This window comes from Pecten maximus, chromosome 2 (assembly GCF_902652985.1).
Source record: "Pecten maximus chromosome 2, xPecMax1.1, whole genome shotgun sequence".
NCBI lineage: Eukaryota > Metazoa > Mollusca > Bivalvia > Pectinida > Pectinidae > Pecten > Pecten maximus.
Genome location: NC_047016.1, coordinates 1,709,915 through 1,736,969, shown reverse-complemented (window position 1 = coordinate 1,736,969; position 27,055 = coordinate 1,709,915). Strand labels below are relative to the sequence as shown.

Sequence of the window (27,055 nt, the reverse complement as noted above, 5' to 3'; positions counted from 1 at the left end):
TTGAAAGTCATTTGTAATTGATTTTAAGGCAGTCATGTCTCAAATACATACGTCATCAGCTTCTGTGTCTTTTTCTGTGTTTTGTCTTCATATGATACTGACTGTTACTGTCCCCCTAGACACCCGTCCTCATATGATACTGACTGTTACTGTCCCCCTAGACACCCGTCCTCATATGATACTGACTGTTACTGTCCCCCTAGACACCCGTCCTCATATAATACTGACTGTTACTGTCCCCCTACACACTCGTCCTCATATGATACTGACTGTTACTGTCCCCCTACACACTCGTCCTCATATGATACTGACTGTTACTGTCCCCCTAGACACCCGTCCTCATATAATACTGACTGTTACTGTCCCCCTAGACACCCGTCCTCATATAATACTGTCTGTTAATGTCCCCCTACACACCCGTCCTCATATAATACTGACTGTTACTGTCCCCCTACACACCCGTCCTCATATAATACTGACTGTTACTGTCCCCCTACACACCCGTCCTCATATGATACTGTCTGTTACTGTCCCCCTAGACACCCGTCCCCATATAATACTGACTGTTACTGTCCCTCTAGACACCTGTCCTCATATGATACTGTCTGTTAATGTCCCCCTACACACCCGTCCTCATATGATACTGACTGTTACTGTCCCCCTAGACACCCGTCCTCATATAATACTGACTGTTACTGTCCCCCTACACACTCGTCCTCATATAATACTGACTGTTACTGTCCCCCTACACACCCGTCCTCATATAATACGGTCTGTTACTGTCCCTCTAGACACCCGTCCTCATATGATACTGACTGTTACTGTCCCCCTACACACCCGTCCTCATATGATACTGACTGTTACTGTCCCCCTACACACCCGTCCTCATATAATACTGTCTGTTACTGTCCCCCTACACACCCGTCCTCATATGATACTGACTGTTACTGTCCCCCTACAAACCCGTCCTCATATGATACTGTCTGTTACTGTTTCCCTAGTCACCCGTCCTCATATGATACTGACTGTTACTGTCCCCTTACACACCCGTCCTCATATAATACTGACTGTTACTGTCCCCCTACACACCCGTCCTCATATAATACTGACTGTTACCGTCCCCCTACACACTCGTCCTCATATAATACTGTCTGTTAATGTCCCCCTACACACTCGTCCTCATATGATACTGACTGTTACTGTCCCCCTACACACCCGTCCTCATATAATACTGACTGTTACTGTCCCCCTACACACCCGTCCTCATATGATACTGACTGTTACTGTCCCCCTACACACCCGTCCTCATATGATACTGTCTGTTACTGTCTCCCTACACACCACGTCCTCATATAGGTTAGCGGTCTGTTACTGTCCCCCTACCACACCCGTCCTCATATAATACTGTCTGTTACTGTCCCCCTACACACCCGTCCTCATATAATACTGACTGTTACTGTCCCCCTACACACCCGTCCTCATATAATACTGTCTGTTACTGTCCCCCTAGACACCCGTCCTCATATGATACTGTCACTGGGCCTTAGACACCCGTCCTCATATAATACTGTCTGTTACTGTCCCCCTAGACACCCGTCCTCATATGATACTGTCACTGGGCCTTAGACACCCGTCCTCATATAATACTGTCTGTTACTGTCCCCCTAGACACCCGTCCTCATATGATACTGTCACTGGGCCTTAGACACCCGTCCTCATATGATACTGTCACTGGGCCTTAGACACCCGTCCTCATATGATACCGTCACTGGGCCTTAGACACCCGTCCTCATATAATACTGTCTGTTACTGTCCCCCTAGACACCCGTCCTCATATATACTGACTGTTACTGTCCCCCTACACACCCGTCCTCATATGATAACTGACTGTTACTGTCCCCTACACACCCGATCCTCATATGATACTGTCTGTTTACTGTCCCCATAGACCCGTCTCATAAGGTACTGCTGTTCTTGTAACTGTCCCCTAGACCCCGTCCTCTATGGTACTGTCTGTTACTGTCCCCCTGACACCCGTCCTCATATGTACTGTCTTTTAACTGTCCCCACACACACTCGTCCTCCATATGATACTGATCTGTTACTGTCCCCCTAGGACACCTCCTCATATGGTACTGATCTGTACTGTCCCCCTAGACACCCGTCCTCATATGGTAACTGTCTGGTTACTGTCCCCCTAGCACACCCCGTCCATCATATGAGTACTGTCTGTACTGTCCCCCTAGACACCCTCGTCCTCATATAATACTGTACTGTTACTGTCCCACTAGACACCCGTCCTCATATAATACTGACTGTTACTGTCCCCCTAAACACCCGTCCTCATATAATAATGTCTGTTACTGTCCCCCTACACACCCGTCCTCATATGATACTGTCACTGTTACTGTCCCCCTAGACACCCGTCCTCATATGATACTGTCTGTTACTGTCCCCCTAGACACCCGTCCTCATATGATACTGTCTGTTACTGTCCCCCTACACACCCGTCCTCATATGATACTGTCTGTTACTGTCCCCCTAGACACCCGTCCTCATATGGTACTGTCTTTTACTGTCCCCCTACACACCCGTCCTCATATAATACTGTCTGTTACTGTCCCCCTAGACACCCGTCCTCATATGATACTGACTGTTACTGTCCCCCTACACACCCGTCCTCATATAATACTGTCTGTTACTGTCCCCCTACACACCCGTCCTCATATGATACTGACTGTTACTGTCCCCCTACACACCCGTCCTCATATAATACTGTCTGTTACTGTCCCCCTACACACCCGTCCTCATATAATACTGACTGTTACTGTCCCCTACACACCCGTCCTCATATAATACTGTCTGTTACTGTCCCCCTACACACCCGTCCTCATATAATACTGTCTGTTACTGTCCCCCTACACACCCGTCCTCATATAATACTGACTGTTACTGTCCCTCTACACACCCGTCCTCATATAATACTGTCTGTTACTGTCCCCCTAGACACCCGTCCTCATATGATACTGACTGTTACTGTCCCCCTACACACCCGTCCTCATATAATACTGTCTGTTACTGTCCCCCCTACACACCCTCCTCATATGATACTGACTGTTACTGTCCCCCTACACACCCGTCCTCATATATAATACTGTCTGTTACTGTCCCCCTACACACCCGTCCTCATATAATACTGACTGTTACTGTCCCCCTACACACTCGTCCTCATATAATACTGACTGTTACTGTCCCTCTAGACACCCGTCCTCATATAATACTGACTGTTACCGTCCCCCTACACACCCGTCTCAATATGATACTGACTGTTACTGTCCCCCTACACACCCGTCCTCATATAATACTGACTGTTACTGTCCCTCTAGACACCCGTCCTCATATAATACTGACTGTTACCGTCCCCCTACACACCCGTCCTCATATGATACTGACTGTTACCGTCCCCCTACACACCCGTCCTCATGTAATACTGACTGTTACCGTCCCCCTACACACCCGTCCTCATATGATACTGACTGTTACCGTCCCCCTACACACCCGTCCTCATATAATACTGTCTGTTACTGTCCCCCTAGACACCCGTCCTCATATGATACTGACTGTTACCGTCCCCTACACACCCGTCCTCATATGATACTGACTGTTACTGTCCCCCTAGACACCCGTCCTCATATAATACTGACTGTTACTGTCCCCCTACACACCCGTCCTCATATAATACTGTCTGTTACTGTCCCCCTACACACCCGTCCTCATATGATATGTAATGAATTTAGAGCCGCAAAGCCTCTTTTATAGAACTCCTTTTCTTGGCTGTTCAGAAAGTCATCAACTGCATGTATGACGTCATCGTTGGACTTAATGCGGGTGCCTGAAATAGCTTGTTTCAGTTTCGGAAATAGATGAAAGTCTGACGGAGGGAGTTCTGGTGAATAAATCGTATGCTCAATCAATTTAAAGCCACAATCGTGAATGACAGCCATGGCAATGACAGACTTGTGAACAGGAGCACTATCCTGACGTAATAACATACCTTTAGTGAGCCTTTCGCGGCGCTTAAGTTTAATATTTTCCCGTAACTACCTCAGAAGTAAAGCATAGTATCAGCCATTGATTGTTCGTCCCTTTTGGAGATCATCTATCAGCAGAATACCATCTGCACCCCAGAAAACCGAGGCCATAACCTTCCCAGCTAATTAAACGGTTTTTTGCCTTCTCTAGCGAGGGCCAGGGTGCTGCCATTCTATCGGTTGTTATTTTGACTCTGGGATAACATGAAGGACCCATGTTTTATCCATAGTGACAAATCTCTAAAGAAAGGTTAAGATTAGTACGCGATAATGTGCGACTAGTGTGCTTTTGATCAACTGTCAGAAGTCTTGGTACCCATCGGGCCGAAATCTTGTTCATTGCAAGATCCTCGGTCAGAATGGAATGTACTCTTTCCTGGAAATGCCCTATAAAGTCAGTGAATAGTAGAACCTAAAAGAACATCCCTGAGTACCTCCTTTAATACGAGGCTCACAACTAATCAATCATCCCTCGTAGGTCATTGTGGTTCTTGTCAGCTGACCTAGAAATGATGTAAAATGTTGATAAATGATTCTATATTGATAGAAATGTCCCTAAAACGCCATTACCTGTACGTAAACGTCAACCAACCAATGTTCATAATAGTGGATACCTCAACGTCGTATGATCACTGCATCAGACCGAAAGATCACGAACATAAGTAAATGAACAGATTAAGGTAGCTAACATATTTAATAACATTTATTTTGTAAATGGAGCAAAAGACAGGGTCTGACAGACTCCAAATGGATGACTCGTGCCCAGTCTACAAGTTATAGTCGAAACAAGCAACATACTACAAAACTCACATTTATACCTATAGATGAAAATGTCATAAACAAATCAACAACATCAGTCCTAACAGCTACAGGCCATGACAACATTTCACAAAAACTATTAAGACTAGCTGAACCCTACATCATCAACCTGGTCACTACGTAAATATCTCTCTAACCACATCAACCTGGTCACTACGTAAATATCTCTCTAACCACATCCACCTGGTCACTACGTAAATATCTCTCTAACCACATCAACCTGGTCACTACGTAAATATCTCTCTAACCACATCAACACTGCACGATACACTGAAAACAGCACAAGTCATGCTGACACAAAAAGAACTGTACATTTGACAAAGGAAACTACAGACCGGTAAGTATACTCCCAGCTCTTTCCAAGCTCATTGCGAGAAACATGCAGTCTCCTCTCTATCTACTTAATGCAACAACAAACACGCAAATACCATTTGCCGACTAGCCCGCCGTGTACCGACTAGCCCGCCTTGTATACCGACTAGCCCGCCGTGTATAGCCGTAGCCGGTGTTTATTCAAAAACAGTATCAGTATGAATGGTACGATACCTAACAATACACGTGTATAATGAAAATCCTCTGACAATTCCATGAAGAACAAATCTGCAATCATGATTATTTACAAATACTGATACAATTTTTAACATAATGGCCTAAATGAAACCAAGCGAGCCACCCAACCTGAAACTCCTGTAATGCAGGATAGCAGGAGGTGCACCATCCCTCAATGCTTAAGATCTCAATTTCTGGATTTTTAATAGGCCCGACGAATAAACCCTATATCATGTGAATACAGAACACACACCATATATCACCAAAAATGATACTGAATTATAATAAACCATCAACAACAACGAAACTTAATAAAATAGCATGACCGTATAGTACGGCACGGCGGCTAGGAATGACACACACACCTGTGTACCCGATACACGAAGGCCACTGTGACGTCACCGCACGTGCAACATCTGCACAACCGTGCCGACAGAGACAAATTAGTCCCGCTATACCTATCGAACCGCGGGAATATTTTATTCCCAACGCGGTGACTTCTTTGATGGTGTCTTTCATCCATACCTGTCTGCTGTCAGAGCTTATTTACACAATTCAAATCAATGAGATACTGCACCACGTGTATGTTCTTAAACATTTATGGATTCCCGTTGAATATAACATATATTACAATCGTATGACAGAAGATATCGATATGTTTCACTCATGCTTCGCACTCGTGAAAATTCAACGGAAAACCATTCAATATCTTCTACAGTATGTTTAATTATGTTTTATTATGTTTTATTATGTTTTATCTATTGTACAACTGCGCATGTCCTTTTCTGTAGGAATCAATAGGACTTATGTTGATTTGTTTTGACATGTACCGACTATAAATAAAACATACGATTTAATTTGATTTGAAATTTCCCTCGACTTTAAGACATTCGCGTACTTGGCCATTACTGTCATTGCATAACGTTTTGCAGCAGATATTAATCTAAGTCGCCGAGTCAATTCTCCCACTCAAGAGGTAGCACTCATTGTACCGGTAAGACTCATTGGGAAATTCAATCGGTGGAGAATCCGGGTATCAATGTCTCTAGATTAGCAGGAAAAAATCAGTGTAGTTCCGACCAGTATCAAAATGATTGACAGTTCAGTTCAGACCAATGTCAAAATGATTGACACTTCAGTTCAGACCAATGTCAAAATGATTGACACTTCAGTTCAGACCAATGTCAAAATGATTGACACTTCAGTTCTGACCAATGTCAAAATGATAGACAGTTCAGTTCAGACCAATGTCAAAATGATAGACAGTTCAGTTCAGACCAATGTCAAAATGATTGACACTTCAGTTCAGACCAATGTCAAAATGATTGAGAGTTCAGTTATGACCAATATCAAAATTATTGACATTTTAAGTTCCGACCAATATCAAAATGATTGACATTTAAGTTCTGACCAATATCAAAATGATTGACAGTTGAGTTTAGACCAATGTCAAAATGATTGAGAGTTCAGTTCTGACCAATATCAAAATCATAGATAGTTTTATTATGACCAATATCAAAATCATAGATAGTTTTATTATGACCAATATCAAAATGATTGACATTTAAGTTCTGACCAATATCAAAATGATTGACATTTAAGTTCTGACCAATATCAAAATGATTGACAGTAGAGTTTAGACCAATGTCAAAATGATTGAGAGTTCAGTTATGGCCAATATCAAAATTATTGACAGTTCAGTTATGACCAATGTCAAAATGATTGACATTTAAGTTCTGACCAATATCGAAATGATTGACAGTTGAGCTTAGACCAATATCAAAATGATTGACAGTTCATTTCAGACCAATATGAAACATGATTGACAGTTCAGTTCTGACCAGTACCAAAATAACTGAAGGTTCAGTTATGACCAATATCAAAATGATTGACATTTAGGTTCTGACCAATATCAAAATGATAGACAGTTCAGTTCAGACCAATGTCAAAATGATTGACAGTTCAGTTCCGACCAATAACAAAATGATTGACGGTTCAGTTCTGATCATTATCAAAATGATTGACAGTTTGGTTCTGACAATATCAAAACTTAAATTCCTTTCATCATTTAATAGGTTAGAAGTTTTAACAATCCGTCCATGAATAAAACAACTGTGTTGACATTTATCTATATTTACATTTGCTCCGCATTTCCCCATTGACACAGTGGTTAGACCAAGTACATGATTGACATCAGTTACACCAGGGCCCATATACACCTGGGTTCATTGACATATAAAAGAGGACATTTGTTCTGTTTGATTGAATTACTTTCATATCAATGTTGAGAATGGTTAGACCAATTCAAATTATAGGACAGTTTTTAAAGTATGCTATAGTCGATATGAGAGCATTATGGACCTATCATGCTACATTATTGCCACCCTAACACTTTGGGTTTTTCCATCAAATGATTAGTTCCACTATGACCATATCAATGGATTCCAGTTACATTTGACCATACAAAATGATTGACGGTTCAGTTCTGATCATTATCAAAATGATTGACAGTTTGGTTCTGACAATATCAAAACTGAAATTCCTTTCATTCATAATAGGTTGGAAGTTTTAACAATCCGTCCATGAATGAAACAACTGTGTTGACATTTATCTATATTTACATTTGCTTCGCATTTCCCCATTGACACAATGCTAAGAGGCAGTTGCCACCATACGCCTATAACACCCAGGGCCTCAGGCTATAACACCTGGTGGGTCATGTGACATTAAAAAGGCGGTACTTTTTCTGTTGGTTTAATTACTTTCAAAGTTGACGAAAATGGTAAGACAATGTAAATATAAGTATGGGACAGTGGTTTTAATGTTGTTATAGTCGATATGGAAGCAAGATGTATGCTGGGCAAATGACGCATGGGAACCCGTTAGATGTATGGTGGGCAAATGTAGCATGGGCACCCGTTAGGGTTCCCACCCACCATACCCGTTCGGGTTTCCATGCTACATTTGCCCACCATACCCGTTAGGGTTCCCATGCTACATTTGCCCACCATACACGTTTGGTTTCCATGCTACATTTGCCCACCATACCCGTTCGGGTTTCCATGCTACATTTGCCCAACATACACGTTAGGGTTCCCATGATACATTTGCCCACCATACACTTTAGGGTTTCCATGCTACATTTGCCCACCATACACGTTTGGTTCCATGCTACATTTGCCCACCATACACGTCAGGGTTTCCATGCTACATTTCCCACCATACCCGTTTGGTTCCCATGCTACATTTTGCCCACCATACCCGTTCGGGTTCCCATGCTACATTTGCCCACCATACCCGTTCGGGTTTCCATGCTACATTTGCCCACCATACCCGTTCGGGTTTCCATGCTACATTTGCCCACCATACCCGTTCGGTTCCCATGCTACATTTGTCCACCATACACGTCAGGGTTTCCATGCTACATTTGCCCACCATACCCGTTAGGGTTCCCATGCTACATTTGCCCACATTACACTTTAGGGTTCTCATGCTACATTTTCCCACCATACACGTTTGGTTCCCATGCTACATTTGCCCACCATACACGTCAGGGTTTCCATGCTACATTTGCCAACCATACCCGTTTGGTTCCCATGCTACATTTGCCAACCATACCCGTTTGGTTCCCATGCTGCATTTGCCCACCATACACGTCAGGGTTTCCATGCTACATTTGCCAACCATACCCGTTAGGGTTCCCATGCTACATTTGTCCACCATACCCGTTTGGTTCCCATGCTACATTTGCCCACCATACCCGTTTGGTTCACATGCTACATTTGCCCACCATACCCGTTCGGGTTTCCATGCTTCATTTGCCCACCATACCCGTTCGGGTTCCCATGCTACATTTGCCCACCATACCCGTCAGGGTTCCCATGCCTTTTGCCAACCATACATCTTGATTCCATATCGACTATAATAACATTAAAACCACTGTTCATTGCTTAAATATTACGGAGATTTATAAGACTTTTAGATTAGAAACTGTTCCTTTCAACACAGTAACACATTAGTCAATATATAAAAAATATACAGTTCGAAATAGAAATCAATGTAGTGTTATAGTTGAACCGAAAAATAGTTTTATTTATAATTTCAAAAATACAATTTAGCTAAATATGTTAGCCCATTTATGAGACAGACTGTGTCAGCTACTAAGCTTAAGTATATACCTACTTAATCATGTATAAAGGCTGGTCACCTGCCATACAATTTACCAGACATGTTATGTAAGAGATTAGTGGCCTACGAGTTCCATGTATAGGTATTAGGTAACTGTCTGATATAGGACTTACCAGACATGTTATGTAAGAGATTAGTGGCCTACGAGTTCCATGTATAGGTATTAGGTAACTGTCTGTTATAGGAAATTGTCAATCGGTGTATTTAATTCCTGTAAAGATAGCGGAAATGGAGTCTTTGGTTTGGCACTCAAGCTGGCCGCTGGCCGCAAGGCTGACCACTACTTGAGGATGTTATATTTTGTACATAGTGTGTATACATGTATTGAACTAATAAACACATATGAAGAAGAAGACCAACTTATATTATATAGTATCTAATTGTTAAATAAAATAAAATAGAATTAAATTAGATAAAATTGCTGTATAAATTGTCATTTTTCATCGTATCATATGATATTTTTGTGTTGAATTCGAGGATATCATATACAGAAGTTGAATTATCTCAAAGAGATTCTAAGCAATCTCAGCCCCAACACCCATCAGAGAAAGGAAGGCGCCTCATTTACCTAAAATATCATAATGTAAAAACTTTGTGATATCGATTCCGAACATAACTATAGCCTGTAGTTTAGTTTGGCTGCGTGTCACTTACAGCTGTAGGTCGTCAATAAACTGTAAGTAGTGTTAGAATAATGTACCACAAAGTTGGCCATTTTCTGGACATTTTGGTTTATACTGGTCCCGTTGTGTTGATATTCGGTAGCCTAATAACCATTGATTTTAAAAAGTCTTACATCAATAAATTGTTTTAAGGCATATTAAATAAAACGATGATTCCCCCTGAAAATAGTCTGAGTACTGTGACAATCCTAAAACTACTATATAACAATACTCACATTTCAGAAATCCCTACACAGGGCGGTCTTGTATCTGGAATAGGACAGAGTTGCTGAGTACCTATATCGATAGTTGCCACATCGACTGAATCTACCTGGCAGTCTCTCATTGGTTCGTTTTGATGACACGTTTTACTTTCTGTTTTGTTTGATTTCCAAAAACGAAAGCGTAATTCTTGGAATAATCGAAATGGTTTTGATTTCAGGTTTGCACGTGTAGATTGACTGTGGCTATTCTTATTTCTAACCAATAACTAAAAACAATGTGTATGAGGTTGTCGTCGTTTAATTCATACTCCGTATCGAAGAGTCTGTCCGTCTGTCTGCTGTCTGTCTAGCTGTCTGTCAGTTTACAAATTTCGTTCCCTGCTTTTTTCGCTCCCTGCTGTTAACATAAGTATTTATGATCAAAATTTTCAGTTTCCAAAAAAGGTCAATATCAAAGGTCAATGATCCAGGTCATTAGGTACAAAGAGGAAGGACAAATTTTGTATTTCTCCTCTGATTGAACTTGTTTTTTACCACATAACGAAGCAAAAAGTTGTAATTGAACAATGGGTCAACTGATCAAAGGTCAAGGTCACCGGGTCAAGGTTAAATTATGTATATTTATGCTGATGAACATTTTGTTATGAAACTATGAAGCAATGTTAGTATGAAGCAGGAGATAATGATAATTTCTTTTCTACTTGACACCAGAAATAATATTATTTATAAACTCAAACTGACTTACTGTCAACCCGTTTAACTCGATAACATGAAACTTAATCGTATTGCCGTTGTGTCATCTAGTAACTCTGAAATTATATGAAGAAGTTCATGTATGATTATGATATAAAACAGAACTAAACTGCACATCCAACAATCTCATTTCGGAAACAAAATAACATTACTGTGGGACTGTGTGATCTATTTCATTACTGTGTTGTCTATAACATACTGTGTGGTTTATTTCATTACTGTTTGGTCTATTTCATTACTGTCTGATCTATTTCCTTACTGTGTGGTCTATTTCATTACTGTCTGATCTATTTCCTTACTGTCTGGTCTATTTCATTACTGTCTGATCTATTTCCTTACTGTGTGGTCTATTTCATTACTTTGTGGTCTATTTCATTACTGTGTGGTCTATTTCATTACTGTGTGGCCTATTTTATTACGGTTTGGTCTATTTCATTAGTGTGTGGTCTATTTCATTACTGTGTATTCTATTTCATTACTGTGTGTTCTATTTCATTACTGTGTGGCCTATTTTATTATAGTCTGGTATATTTCATTACTGTTTGGTCTTTTTCATTGCTGTGTGTTCTATTTCATTACTGTGTGTTCTATTTCATTACTGTGTGGTCTATTTCATTATCGTGTGGTCTATTTCATTACTGTGTGATCTATTTCATTACTGTCTGATCTATTTCATTACTGTGTGGTCTATTTCATTACTGTGTGATCTATTTCATTACTGTGTGATCTATTTCATTACTTTGTGGTCTATTTCATTACTGTCTGATCTATTTCATTACTGTGTGGTCTATTTCATTACTGTGTGATCTATTTCATTACTGTCTGATCTATTTCATTACTGTGTGGTCTATTTCATTACTGTGTGGTCTATTTCATTACTGTCCGGTCTATTTCATTTACTGTGTGGTCTATTTCATTACTTTGTGGTCTATTTCATTACTTTGTGGCCTATTTCATTACTGTGTGACTGTGTGATCTATTTCATTACTGTGTGGTCTATTTCATTACTGTGTGGTCTATTTTATTACGGTTTGGTCTTTTTCATTACTGTGTGGTCTATTTCATTACTGTCTGATCTATTTCATTACTGTGTGGTCTATTTCATTACAGTGTGTTCTTGTTCATTACTGTGTGGTCTATTTTATTACGGTTTGGTCTTTTTCATTACTGTATGGTATATTTCATTACTGTATGGTTTATTTCATTATCGTGTGGTTTATTTCATTATCGTGGGGTCTATTTCATTACTGTGTGGTCTATTTCATTACTGTTCGGTCTATTTCATTACTGTGTGGCCTATTTCATTACGGTTTGGTCTATTTCATTACTATGTGTTCTATTTCATTACTGTGTGGTCTATTTCATTACTGTGTGGTATATTTCATTACTGTGTGACTGTGTGGCCTATTTCATTACTGTGTGGTCTATTCCATTACTATGTGGTCTATTCCATTACTGTGTGTTCTATTTCATTACTGTGTGTTCTACTTCATTACAGTGTGACTGTGTGGCTTATTTCATTACAGCGTGTTCTTTTTCATTACTGTGTGGTCTATTTCATTACTGTGTGGTCTATTTCATTACTGTGTGGTCCATTTCATTACTGTGTGTTCTATTTCATTACTTTGTGGTCTATTTCATTACTGTGTGTTCTACTTCATTACAGTGTGACTGTGTTGCTTATTTCATTACAGCGTGTTCTTTTTCATTACTGTGTGGTCTATATCATTACTGTGTGGCCTATTTCATTACTGTGTGGTCTATTTCATTACTTTGTGGTCTATTTCATTACTGCGTGGTCTATATCATTACTGTGTGGCCTATTTCACTACTGTGTGTTCTATTTCATTACTTTGTGGTCTATTTCATTACTTTGTGGTCTATTTCATTACTGTGTTGTCTTTTCATTACTGTGTGGTCTATTTCATTACTGTGTGGTCTATTTCATTGCAGTGTGATTTATTTTATCAGTGATACACATTAACCATATATGCAAAATTGTTGATTTTAGGTACAGATTCAGGTTTTCCCTAGCGATATGATATACCACTCTTTCGAAATATATTTCAGAATTGCATGTAGATTGCATATTTGTGTCTTTTTATCACATGTATATATCTATACAAGACCGCCCTCTCTGCAAGCTGCCATCTCAGATATATCACACCAGAAGCGCATATCTCACATGTGATTGCTGTATAATATACAATTCATATTTAATTTAGTTAAACAAAGAACATTTGATACGTAATATACGTAGTATATTTTCCACATTCGACGGCTATTGTTATACAATTGAAGAAGTTTCGAGCTCACGTCTTCTGCTACATTTAATTAATGTGAAATCGAAACTGCTGCAATTGTACCGGGTATAACGGTATTACATCTAGAAATCAAAACAGAAAGTAGAACACGTCATCATTGTCAGCTATTGACAGACTGATAATCGAAGTCCACACTGCAGTCATCAATGTTGGACTCTGAACCAGGGTTCATCTATAAAACATTCATACATCGGGGGTCCCAGTTCTCCTCAACAAAGACATTCCTGGGAGAGACTGTAAGTAAATATCTCATTGTCTCATATCTATGAAGGTTCTGTGGCTACTCTTTGTTTTAGCCAATAATTTATCGGGGACCCCATCATCGTATTGTAATACCATTCACAGATACTAGACATTTAGTAAGGTAAAGTAAAGAAGACAAATACACACATATGAGGATGTTTTTCTATTATTTCAACGAAAAAATATATGACGCACAAGCTACTCAATGTTAATGTGTTTTGTTTCCCTTGGCACTACCTTTCATCTGATTTGGATAATTGACTTTTCTTTCATTGGCTTCTTCCGCAACACTTGCTATTCTTTTATAAGAGTCTCCATGAAAATAGTTCCTTGTCTACATTTTGGGTTAGAATTAAGTCCAAAGGAGAACTGATAATTTCAGTATAAAGTGATTTATTCATAATTGTACACCGACAATACTCATTTAAAATCCAATCCACCCGGTACGAGTATTAAAATACAAGGTTATATTACTGATAACATTCACACCCATGTTAATATAACGACGAGACATGAACTGTGTAACAATCTAAAGCACCTTTAGATGATAATTATCTTAAGGTCAAATAAAACAGAGAACAATAAAGTAACCATAATATTGCTATTATTTTCGGTGAAAATACAGGATTTTTTTTTTTTTTTTTTTAAGCACTCAGAGCCGGTCAATGCAACCTATCAGCCAGCAACAACACGGCATCTGTTCCTATGTAATATATTTTCATAAATTTTCATAAATACCTGTTCGTACTTGTACAATGTATACTTACGTACAATCTTACATACAAACATTCGTCCTTTCAAAAGCATACCCTCACACTCCCTCACACATGCACATGGTACGGAAAAAAATGCAGACTGATACGGAAAGTGGATATAAACACAAATATACATGTCCTTTCATAAGTACATACACATTCTTCAATACAATCATACAAACAACTAGATATACACAGACTGACAGCTAAAACAATCATCACATACAAAAACAGAAACACTGCGTACTTCACTGACATGCAGATGGGGAAAAAATTGCATACGCTCACGAAGGACAGCGACATACTTAGATAGACATGTAAGAAAAAGTACAAAGATAATTCAAAGCCAAATACACCAGGCAGTCACTCCCTCAACCACGAGTACATACGCACTGACAGTTAACGCATACATTCAATTATGTCTACACACACTTACAATGTACGTAGAATGTTTAGTATCTATCTTTCCTTTTTTTTTCGTGTGATGCTTTTGCTGATATCATCTCAATTTGTTCTCATCATTGTGCTTGATTATTTTATTTCTTTTTATATCTACACACGTTTTTCAGTAAAGTTATGATTACAAACTTATTTTATGGAAAAGTGTGAAACAAAGACAGCCTTTGGTATTTTTTGTGTGGTCATAACTGTGTGGTCTATTTCATTATTGTGTGGTCTATTTCATTACTGTCTAATCTATTTCATTATTTTGTGGTATATTTTATTGCTGTGTGATCTATTTCATTACTGTGTGGTCTATTTCATTACTGTGTTGTCTATTTCATTACTGTGTGGTCTATTTCATTACTGTCCGATCTATTTCATTACTGTGTGGTCTATTTCATGACAGTGTGTTCTATTTCATTACTGTGCGGTCTATTTCATTACTGTCTGGTGTATTTCATTACTGTGTGGTCTGTTTCATTATTATGCGGTCTATTTCATTACTGTGTGGTCTATTTCATAACTGTGTGGTCTATTTCATTACTGCGTGGTCTATTTCATTACTGTGTGGTCTATTTCATTACTGCGTGGTCTATTTTATTACTGTGTGGTCTATTTCATTACTGTCCGGTCTATTGCATTATTGTGTGTTCTATTTCATTACTGTGTGTTCTATTTCATTACTGCGTGGTCTATTTCATTACTGTGTGGTCTATTTCATTACTGCGTGGTCTATTTCATTACTGTGTGGTCTATTTCATTACTGCGTGGTCTATTTCATTACTGTCCGGTCTATTGCATTACTGTGTGTTCTATTTCATTACTGTGTGTTCTATTTCATTACTGTATGGTCTATTTCATTACTGTGTGTTCTATTTCATTACTGTGTGGTCTATTTCATTACTGCGTGGTCTATTTCATTACTGTGTGTTCTATTTCATTACTGTGTGGTCTATTTCATTACTGCGTGGTTATTTCATTACTGTGTGTTCTATTTCATTACTGTGTGGTCTATTTCATTACTGTCCGGTCTATTGCATTACTGTGTGTTCTATTTCATTACTGTGTGTTCTATTTAATTACTGTGTGGTCTATTTCATTACTGTGTGGTCTATTTCATTACTGTGTGTTCTATTTCATTACTGTGTGTTCTATTTCATTACTGTGTGTTCTATTTCATTACTGTGTGTTCTATTTCATTACTGCGTGGTCTATTTCATTACTGTGTGGTCTATTTCATTACTGTCTGGTCTTTTTCATTACTGCGTGGTCTATTTCATTACTGTCTGGTCTATCTCATTACTGTGTGTTCTATTTCATTACTGTGTGTTCTATTTCATTACTGTCTTATCTATCTCATTACTGTGTGTTCTATTTCATTACTGTGTGGTCTATTGCATTACTGTGTGGTCTATTTCATTACTGTGTGGTCTATTTCATTATTGTGTGGTCTATTTCATTATTGTGTGTTCTATTTCATTACTGTTCGGTCTATTGCATTACTGTGTGGTCTATTTCATAACTGTGTAGTCTATTTCATTACTGTGTGGTCTATTTCATTACAGTGTGATTTATTTTATCAGTGATACACAATAACCATATATGCATAATATGCTTTTTTCTAGATTTTGTTGATTTTAGGTACAGATTCAGGTTTTCCCTAGCGATATTATATACCACTCTTTCGAAATATATTTCAGAATTGCATGTACATTGCACATTTGTGTCTTTTTATCACATGTATATCTATACAAGACCGCCCTCTCTGCAAGCTACCATTCCAGTATAACACACCAGAAGCGCATATCACACATGTGATTGCTGTATAATATATAATTCATATTTAATTTAGTTAAACAAAGAACATTTGATACGTAATATACGTAGTATATTTTCCACAGTCGACGGCTATTGTTATACAATTGAAGCAGTCTCGAACTCGTGTCTTCTGCTACATTTGATTAATGTGAAATCGAAACTGCTGCAATTGTACCAGGTATAAAGATATTTCATCTAGAAATCGAAACTGAAAGTAGAACACGTCATCATTGTCAGCTATTGACAGACTGATAATCGAAGTCCACACTGCCGTCATCAATAGAGGACTCTGAACCTGGGATCATCTTTAGAAAATATAGTAAATAAGTCATTGTTCCATATATATGAAGGTTCTGTGGCTACTCTTTGTTTTGGACCCCATTATCGTACTGTAATGATAGATAAGACGATAATTATCTTAAGGTTAAATAAAAAAAGAAAAATAGAGTAAGCATAATATTTTTTCCGGTGAAAATACACAGTGGTGCATCAGAACGTCAACACTTTTATAGTTGTTCTAGCCAATAGACAGTGGTGTATCAGAACGTCAACACTTTTATAGTTGTTTTAGCCAATAGACAGTGGTGTATCAGAACGTCAGCACTATTATAGTTGTTTTAGCCAATAGACAGTGGTGTATCAGAACGTCAACACTTTTATAGTTGTTTTAGCCAATAGACAGTGGTGTATCAGAACGTCAACACTTTTATAGTTGTTCTAGCCAATAGACAGTGGTGTATCAGAACGTCAACACTTTTATAGTTGTTTTAGCCAATAGACAGTGGTGTATCAGAACGTCAATACTTGTATAGTTGTTCTAGCCAATAGACAGTGATGTATCAGAACGTCAACACTTTTATAGTTGTTCTAGCCAATAGACAGTGGTGTATCAGAACGTCAACACTTTTATAGTTGTTTTAGCCAATAGACAGTGGTGTATCAGAACGTCAACACTTTTATAGTTGTTTTAGCCAATAGACAGTGGTGTATCAGAACGTCAACACTTTTATAGTTGTTCTAGCCAATAGACAGTGGTGTATCAGAACGTCAACACTTTTATAGTTGTTCTAGCCTATAAAAGTGGTGTATCAGAACGTCAACACTTTTATAGTTGTTCTAGTCTATAGACAGCGGTGTATCAAAACGTCAACAGATAGTGAAATTGCTTATGTACACAGTGAAATAGTTCATATGCCCACAGCTAAACAGCTATTTACATACAGATAAACAGTTCATGGATAAGCACACAGATAACCGATATCTGCAAAAGTAAATATCTTATATGCCAACAGTTCAAACATCAAATAAACAAAATTAAACAGGTAGCACAGTTAATGCTGAAAACCCCCGGCATCCGATCTCCGCGATTTCTTCCGTCTGGGCGATCTTACTAGTGCCCCTTCCCTTTGAATTCAACCTCACACCTTTCTACCCAGAGCACCATACACCATAGCCATTTCCTAGGATCTGACCAAATGAGGTACCCAATCGTTGGTTGATATGGATAATGATTGGGAAACAGTTTTCAGCTAATTCCTCCCTAGTTTCCCAGTTTTTGTTGTATCATGGATTCCGTTATCGTGAGTATAGATTAACACTAGCTTGCTTGCTTTCTTTATTTTGTTCCTCCCTGCTCCTACGTATCAGCAAGCTCCCTCATGTCTTTTCGTGTCTCTGTAACAACGCTGTGTGAGAGCGACATAACATGAAGACGAAATAAAACTGAGTGTCAGTCCGTATCCTCCGCCAATTATTGTTGGTGATGGCGCCAAGTCATACACAGAACTCAGTAGGGACTATGTCCGTTAAGGTTCTTATCGCCATATGTCAGACCATACAAGTTTTATGTCTGTAGTACTTATCACCAGATGTCAGACCATACAAGTTTTCTGTCTGAAATTTCTTATCGCCAGATGTCAGACCATACAAGTTTTCTGTCTGAAGTTTCTTATCGCCATATGTCAGACCATACAAGTCCTCTGTCTGTAGTATCTTATCACCAGATGTCAGACCATACAAGTCCTCTGTCTGTAGTTTCTTCTCACCAGATGTCAGACCATACAAGTCTTCTGTCTGTAGTATCTTATCACCAGATGTCAGACCATACAAGTCCCCTGTCTGTAGTATCTTATCACCAGATGTCAGACCATACAAGTCCTCTGTCTGTAGTATCTTATCACCAGATGTCAGACCATACAAGTCCTCTGTCTGTAGTATCTTATCACCAGATGTCAGACCATACAAGTCCTCTGTCTGTAGTATCTTATCACCAGATGTCAGACCATACAAGTCTTCTGTCTGTAGTATCTTATCACCAGATGTCAGACCATACAAGTCTTCTGTCTGTAGTATCTTATCACCAGATGTCAGACCATACAAGTCTTCTGTCTGTAGTATCTTATCACCAGATGTCAGACCATACAAGTCTTCTGTCTGTAGTATCTTATCACCAGATGTCAGACCATACAAGTCCTCTGTCTGTAGTATCTTATCACCAGATGTCAGACCATACAAGTCCTCTGTCTGTAGAACTTATCACCAGATGTCAGACCATACAAGTCTTCTGTCTGTAGTATCTTATCACCAGATGTCAGACCATACAAGTCCTCTGTCTGTAGTATCTTATCACCAGATGTCAGACCATACAAGTCCTCTGTCTGTAGTATCTTATCACCAGATGTCAGACCATACAAGTCCTCTGTCTGTAGTATCTTATCACCAGATGTCAGACCATACAAGTCTTCTGTCTGTAGTATCTTATCACCAGATGTCAGACCATACAAGTCTTCTGTCTGTAGTATCTTATCACCAGATGTCAGACCATACAAGTCCTCTGTCTGTAGTATCTTATCATCAGATATCAGACCATACAAGTCCTCTGTCTGTAGTATCTTATCACCAGATGTCAGACCATACAAGTCCCCTGTCTGTAGTATCTTATTACTTGATGTCAGACCATACAAGTCCTCTGTCTGTAGTATCTTATCGCCATATGTCAGACCATACAAGTCCCCTGTCTGTAGTATCTTATTACTTGATGTCAGACCATACAAGTCCTCTGTCTGTAGTATCTTATCGCCATATGTCAGACCATACAAGTCTTCTGTCTGTAGTATCTTATCACCAGATGTCAGACCATACAAGTCCTCTGTCTGTAGTATCTTATCACCAGATGTCAGACCATACAAGTCCTCTGTCTGTAGTATCTTATCACCAGATGTCAGACCATACAAGTCCCCTGTCTGTAGTATCTTATCACCAGATGTCAGACCATACAAGTCCTCTGTCTGTAGTATCTTATCACCAGATGTCAGACCATACAAGTCCTCTGTCTGTAGTTTCTTCTCACCAGATGTCAGACCATACAAGTCCTCTGTCTGTAGTATCTTATCACCAGATGTCAGACCATACAAGTCCTCTGTCTGTAGTATCCTATTACTTGATGTCAGACCATACAAGTCCTCTGTCTGTAGTATCTTATCACTTGATGTCAGACCATACAAGTCCTCTGTCTGTAGTATCTTATCACCAGATGTCAGACCATACAAGTCCTCTGTCTGTAGTATCTTATCACCAGATGTCAGACCATCAAAGTCCTCTGTCTGTAGTATCTTATCACCAGATGTCAGACCTTACAAGTCCTCTGTCTGTAGTATCTTATCACCCGATGTCAGACCATACAAGTCCTCTGTCTGTAGTATCTTATCACCAGATGTCAGACCATACAAGTCCTCTGTCTGTAGTATCTTATCGCCATATGTCAGACCATACAAGTCCTCTGTCTGTAGTATCTTATCACCAGATGTCAGACCATACAAGTCCTCTGTCTGTAGTATCTTATCACCAGATGTCAGACCATACAAGTCCTCTGTCTGTAGTATCTTATCACCAGATGTCAGACCATACAAGTCCTCTGTCTGTAGTATCTTATCGCCATATGTCAGACCATACAAGTCCTCTGTCTGTAGTATCTTATCACCAGATGTCAGACCATACAAGTCCTCTGTCTGTAGTATCTTATCACCAGATGTCAGACCATACAAGTCCTCTGTCTGTAGTATCTTATTACTTGATGTCAGACCATAAAAGACCTCTGTCTGTAGTTTCTTATCACCAGATGTCAGACCATACAAGTCTTCTGTCTGTAGTATCTTATTACCAGATGTCAGACCATCAAAGTCCTCTGTCTGTAGTATCTTATCACCAGATGTCAGACCATACAAGTCTTCTGTCTGTAGTATCTTATCACCAGATGTCAGACCATACAAGTCCTCTGTCTGTAGTATCTTATCACCAGATGTCAGACCATACAAGTCCTCTGTCTGTAGTATCTTATCACCAGATGTCAGACCATACAAGTCTTCTGTCTGTAGTATCTTATTACCAGATGTCAGACCATCAAAGTCCTCTGTCTGTAGTATCTTATCACCAGATGTCAGACCATACAAGTCCTCTGTCTGTAGTATCTTATTACTTGATGTCAGACCATACAAGTCCTCTGTCTGTAGTATCTTATCACCAGATGTCAGACCATACAAGTCCTCTGTCTGTAGTATCTTATCACCAGATGTCAGACCATACAAGTCTTCTGTCTGTAGTATCTTATCACCAGATGTCAGACCATACAAGTCCTCTGTCTGTAGTATCTTATTACTTGATGTCAGACCATACAAGTCCTCTGTCTGTAGTATCTTATCACCAGATGTCAGACCATACAAGTCCTCTGTCTGTAGTATCTTATTACTTGATGTCAGACCATACAAGTCCTCTGTCTGTAGTATCTTATCACCAGATGTCAGACCATACAAGTCCTCTGTCTGTAGTATCTTATCGCCATATGTCAGACCATACAAGTCCTCTGTCTGTAGTATCTTATCACCAGATGTCAGACCATACAAGTCTTCTGTCTGTAGTTTCTTATCACCAGATGTCAGACCATACAAGTCTTCTGTCTGTAGTATCTTATCACCAGATGTCAGACCATACAAGTCCTCTGTCTGTAGTATCTTATCACCAGATGTCAGACCATACAAGTCCTCTGTCTGTAGTATCTTATTACTTGATGTCAGACCATCAAAGTCCCCTGTCTGTAGTATCTTATTACTTGATGTCAGACCATACAAGTCTTCTGTCTGTAGTATCTTATCACCAGATGTCAGACCATACAAGTCCTCTGTCTGTAGTATCTTATCACCAGATGTCAGACCATACAAGTCCTCTGTCTGTAGTATCTTATCACCAGATGTCAGACCATACAAGTCCTCTGTCTGTAGTATCTTATCACCAGATGTCAGACCATACAAGTCCTCTGTCTGTAGTATCTTATCACCAGATGTCAGACCATACAAGTCCTCTGTCTGTAGTATCTTATCACCAGATGTCAGACCTTGCAATTCTACTGTCTGAAGTTTCTTATCGCCATATGTCAGACAATGCAAGTCTTCTGTCTGTAGTTTCTTATCGCCATATGTCAGACCATAAAAGACCTCTGTCTGTAGTTTCTTATCACCAGATGTCAGACCATACAAGTATTCTGTCTGTAGTTTCTTCTCACCAGATGTCAGACCATACAAGTCCTCTGTCTGTAGTTTCTTCTCACCAGATGTCAGACCATACAAGTCCTCTGTCTGTAGTTTCTTCTCACCAGATGTCAGACCATACAAGTCCTCTGTCTGTAGTTTCTTCTCACCAAATGTCAGACCATCAAAGTCCTCTGTCTGTAGTATCTTATCACCAGATGTCAGACCATACAAGTCCTCTGTCTGTAGTATCTTATCACCAGATGTCAGACCATACAAGTCTTCTGTCTGTAGTATCTTATTACCAGATGTCAGACCATCAAAGTCCTCTGTCTGTAGTATCTTATCACCAGATGTCAGACCATCAAAGTCCTCTGTCTGTAGTATCTTATCGCCATAAGTCAGACCATACAAGTCTTCTGTCTGTAGTATCTTATCGCCAGATGTCAGACCATACAAGTCTTCTGTCTGTAGTATCTTATCACCAGATGTCAGACCATACAAGTCCTCTGTCTGTAGTATCTTATCACCAGATGTCAGACCATACAAGTTTTATGTCTGTAGTATCTTATCACCAGATGTCAGACCATACAAGTCCTCTGTCTGTAGTATCTTATCACCAAATGTCAGACCATACAAGTCTGTACCTAAAATGTCCCCATGTTTTAGTCGTATTTCTGCTTGTTCCGCTGCATTTTCATCTGGTTCTTGTTTCGATAGAACATTTCGGAGCTTTTTATCCCTGGAGGCATTACCTGTATTGTCTTCGCTACCTTGAACTCATCTACCTATGGTGAAATAGGTAGAATATTTAGTCGCTACCTTGAACTCATCTACCAATGGTGAAATAGGTAGAATATTTAGTCGCTACCTTGAACTCATTTACCAATGGTGAAATAGGTAGAATATTTAGTCGCTACCTTGAACTCATCTACCAATGGTAGAATATTTAGCTGATGAGCTGTTAGGACCAACACTTGTAAAACTTGGAGGTATCCTTAGGCATCTGTGTAGGGACTTACTGTCTTCCTCAAATCAGTCACGTAGTTAGATAGAATATTAGTTAGTCAGTCATTTTGTCAGCCAGTCAGTCACGTAGTTAGATAGAATATTAGTTAGTCAGTCATTTTGTCAGCGAGTCAGTCATGTAGTTAGATAGAATATTAGTTACTAGTTAGTCAGTCATTTTGTCAGCGAGTCAGTCATGTAGTTAGATAGAATACTAGTTAGTCGGTCATTTTGTCAGCCAGTCAGTCATGTAGTTAGATAGAATATTAGTTAGTCAGTCATTTTGTCAGCCAGTCAGTCATGTAGTTAGATAGAATATTAGTTACTAGTTAGTCAGTCATTTTGACAGCCAGTCAGTCACGTAGCTAGATAGAATATTAGTTAGTCAGTCATTTTGTCAGCGAGTCAGTCACGTAGTTAGATAGAATATTAGTTAGTCATTTTGTCAGCCAGTCAATCATGTAGTTAGATAGAATATTAGTTAGTCAGTCATTTTGTCAGCGAGTCAGTCACGTAGTTAGATAGAATATTAGTTAGTCAGTCATTTTGTCAGCGAGTCAGTCATGTAGTTAGATAGAATATTAGTTACTAGTTAGTCAGTCATTTTGTCAGCGAGTCAGTCACGTAGTTAGATAGAATATTAGTTACTAGTCAGTCATTTTGTCAGCCAGTCAGTCATGTAGTTAGATAGAATATTAGTTAGTCAGTCATTTTGTCAGCGAGTCAGTCACGTAGTTAGATAGAATATTAGTTAGTCTGTCATTTTGTCAGACAGTCAGTCATGTAGTTAGATAGAATATTAGTTAGTCAGTCATTTTGTCAGCCAGTCAGTCACGTAGTTAGATAGAATATTAGTTAGTCAGTCATTTTGTCAGCCAGTCAGTCATGTAGTTAGATAGAATATTAGTTAGTCAGTCATTTTGTCAGCAAATCAGTCACGTAGTTAGATAGAATATTAGTTAGTCAGTCATTTTGTCAGCCAGTCAGTCATGTAGTTAGATAGAATATTAGTTAGTCAGTCATTTTGTCAGCCAGACAGTCACGTAGTTAGATAGAATATTAGTTAGTCAGTCATTTTGTCAGCGAGTCAGTCACGTAGTTAGATAGAATATTAGTTAGTCAGTCATTTTGTCAGCCAGTCAGTCATGTAGTTAGATAGAATATTAGTTAGTCAGTCATTTTGTCAGCAAATCAGTCACGTAGTTAGATAGAATATTAGTTAGTCAGTCATTTTGTCAGCCAGACAGTCACGTAGTTAGATAGAATATTAGTTAGTCAGTCATTTTGTCAGCGAGTCAGTCACGTAGTTAGATAGAATATTAGTTAGTCAGTCATTTTGTCAGCGAGTCAGTCACGTAGTTAGATAGAATATTAGTTAGTCAGTCATTTTGTCAGCCAGTCAGTCACGTAGTCAGATAGAATATTAGTTAGTCAGTCATTTTGTCAGCCAGTAAGTCATTAGTTAGTTAGTTTCATCTTGACAAAAATTAAACCCTGGTTATTAATTAGTGAGAGTTTTGGAAATAGCCTCGCTGTACCGAAAAGTAATATATCCATTTATAGGTTGAGCAAGTTTTCCAACGACACTGGAAAGCGTTTTATAAGTCACAGCAGTATTCCTCGTCAGCATATTTACTTACGACTAAGTTATAGTATAAAAACCATTTGTCTTTTTGTGTTCTTTGATCATGTAGATCTTTTAGAGGCCGACTCCCACAAATCATAAAACAGAAACTTAGATATCTAAATGTTCAAGGTATAAACATTGATAGCATGTTAAATTTGTACCTACACATGGGTTAAAGGGTTATCAACACTTAATTCACTGTATCATGAATCAGATTGCTTCATTAAAGATCAATATAATGTCATTGAATATGGTTTGATGGTCAGCAATGTTCTATGATATTTTCTTGGTTTTTATCAATTCCAATCATAATATGTTATTTTGTATATCTATAGATTCCATCACGATGAGATCGGCACATTGCTCAATTTTATTTCTGATCCTTCTGGCTGGAGTCTGTCCTAGTCGTGGTAAGTGTGAAAAGTGTATGTGATAGTCAAGGAGATAGCAGTGTAGCTGATGTTAGAAATGAAGTCCGTTCATAAAAATAGATGGTCTCTCATTCATACAAAACATACTCGCTTTGTCGATTTTAGTAACAGTAATTCCTTTTCTGTACCTGTACAGTTACCTGTTGGTGTTGATTTTAGTAACAATGATTCCTTTTCTGTACCTGTACAGTTACCTGTTGGTGTTGATTTTAGTAACAGTAATTCCTTTTCTGTACCTGTACAGTTACCTGTTGGTGTCGATTTTAGTAACAGTAATTCCTTTTCTGTACCTGTACAGTTACCTGTTGGTGTCGATTTTAGTAACAATAATTCCTTTTCTGTACCTGTACAGTTACCTGTTGGTGTCGATTTTAGTAACAATGATTCCTTTTCTGTACCTGTACAGTTACCTGTTGGTGTTGGACGGATGCAGCCCTTGTCGGAGGAGCTACTGTAGTAGGTGTCGCTGCGACTCCTTTTGTAATATCAGCCGGGCTAGGAGCTCTTGGATTCTCTGCCGCCGGGACAGCCGCTGGGTCTGCTGGAGCCGCCCTGATGTCCACCTATGGCGGCAGTATCGCCGCAGGCAGCGTCGTCTCTGTGATGCAGTCGGTAGGCGCGGCTGGTGTAGGAGTAGCTGGTCAGGCGCTAGGTGGCGCCGTGGCAGGAACCACTGCCTATGTCATCAGCGGCGGCAATTGTAACCCTAAAACTCACGAGTGTGAAAAAGAAAGGCGTTAACCTCCGATTATTGGATTGCTCACCCGTTTATAGCAACTTTTTCTAGCACGAGAGGTGGATATTGTTTTTGTATTTTGTTTTTTAGCATTGATTGACTGGTGACAGGTTAAACGGCCATCACGGAAACTGAACGCTCGATATAAGTAGATCAGACGACCGTGTTCATGATTCATGAACTAATTCAAATATTTGAAAAAAAAATTGAATGCATAAAAAAAAGAAAATAAATAAATAATAAAAATGAAGCACTATGATGACAAGGAAAAAAGGGAAAACCATCAGCAAATATGGAAAAATAAGACATAGGATATATATGACATTTTTAGAAAAAACAAAAGAATGAACGCTTACAAGAAATATATTTTTGTGACACACTCCTTACTGTAGATCCCTCTTTCTGACTCTCTATGTCTCTCTCTGTATCTCTCTGTCTCTCTCTCTGTCTCTCTCTCTGTCTCACTATGTATCTCTCTGATTGTCTGTATGTCTATCTCTGTCTGTCTGTCTCTCTCTCTCTCTCTCTCTCTCTCTCTCTCTCTCTCTCTCTGTCTCTCTCTCCCTCTCAATACAAGTTAACACCTCACTTTTCATCTCTCTCTCTCCGTCTCAATCTATCCAGTTTTTAGTGTTTTTTCTCTACTTCTCTCTCTTTTTCCTAATCTCTCCCTCCCTCTGTCCTGCAACCCTACTTTTTATCTCCCTCTCGCAATCTGAATTTATCTAATTTCTTTCTCCACTTCCCGCTCATTCCTATCCCATCTCTACCCCCACCCCCTCTGCACTATCACACGCCCTCTCTAAATCTAACTTTATCTCTGTTTTCACTCTTTATTTATTATTTTTAAGCCTTTAGGAAATT

The 27,055-nt window shown here is 39.1% G+C and overlaps 2 protein-coding genes across 4 annotated transcripts in view; one reads left to right on the top strand and one right to left on the bottom strand.

Moving 5' to 3' along the window:
• The window catches only part of LOC117344541 (interferon alpha-inducible protein 27-like protein 1), a 12,507-nt gene extending 1,833 nt beyond the window's left edge, over window positions 1–10,674 (bottom strand). The window contains exon 1 of the mRNA XM_033907316.1: window positions 10,546–10,674. The gene's annotated coding sequence lies outside the window, so the exon portion shown is untranslated. The remainder of the gene's footprint in view (window positions 1–10,545) is intronic.
• Window positions 5,144–27,055, top strand: LOC117344522 (interferon alpha-inducible protein 27-like protein 1). 3 transcript variants are annotated; one of them, XM_033907298.1, is made up of 3 exons: window positions 5,144–5,247; window positions 25,360–25,434; window positions 25,862–27,055. In XM_033907298.1, the coding sequence occupies exons 2-3, from the start codon at window positions 25,371–25,373 to the stop codon at window positions 26,194–26,196; spliced, it is 399 nt and encodes a 132-aa protein (XP_033763189.1). In that variant the 5' UTR covers window positions 5,144–5,247; window positions 25,360–25,370; the 3' UTR covers window positions 26,197–27,055. The 3 variants fall into 3 exon arrangements, with proteins under 3 accessions (XP_033763189.1, XP_033763196.1, XP_033763181.1); XM_033907305.1 differs by lacking the exon at window positions 5,144–5,247 and adding an exon at window positions 10,552–10,657; XM_033907290.1 differs by lacking the exon at window positions 5,144–5,247 and adding an exon at window positions 13,729–13,846.

Excerpts from the sequence above, each read along its gene's own strand:
- LOC117344522 (XM_033907298.1), top strand. The coding sequence starts at position 25,371 with ATGAGATCGGCACATTGCTCAATTTTATTTCTGATCCTTCTGGCTGGA. Across the intron at positions 25,435-25,861 it reads TGGAGTCTGTCCTAGTCGTG|TTACCTGTTGGTGTTGGACG; the intron begins GTAAGTGTGAAA and ends GTACCTGTACAG.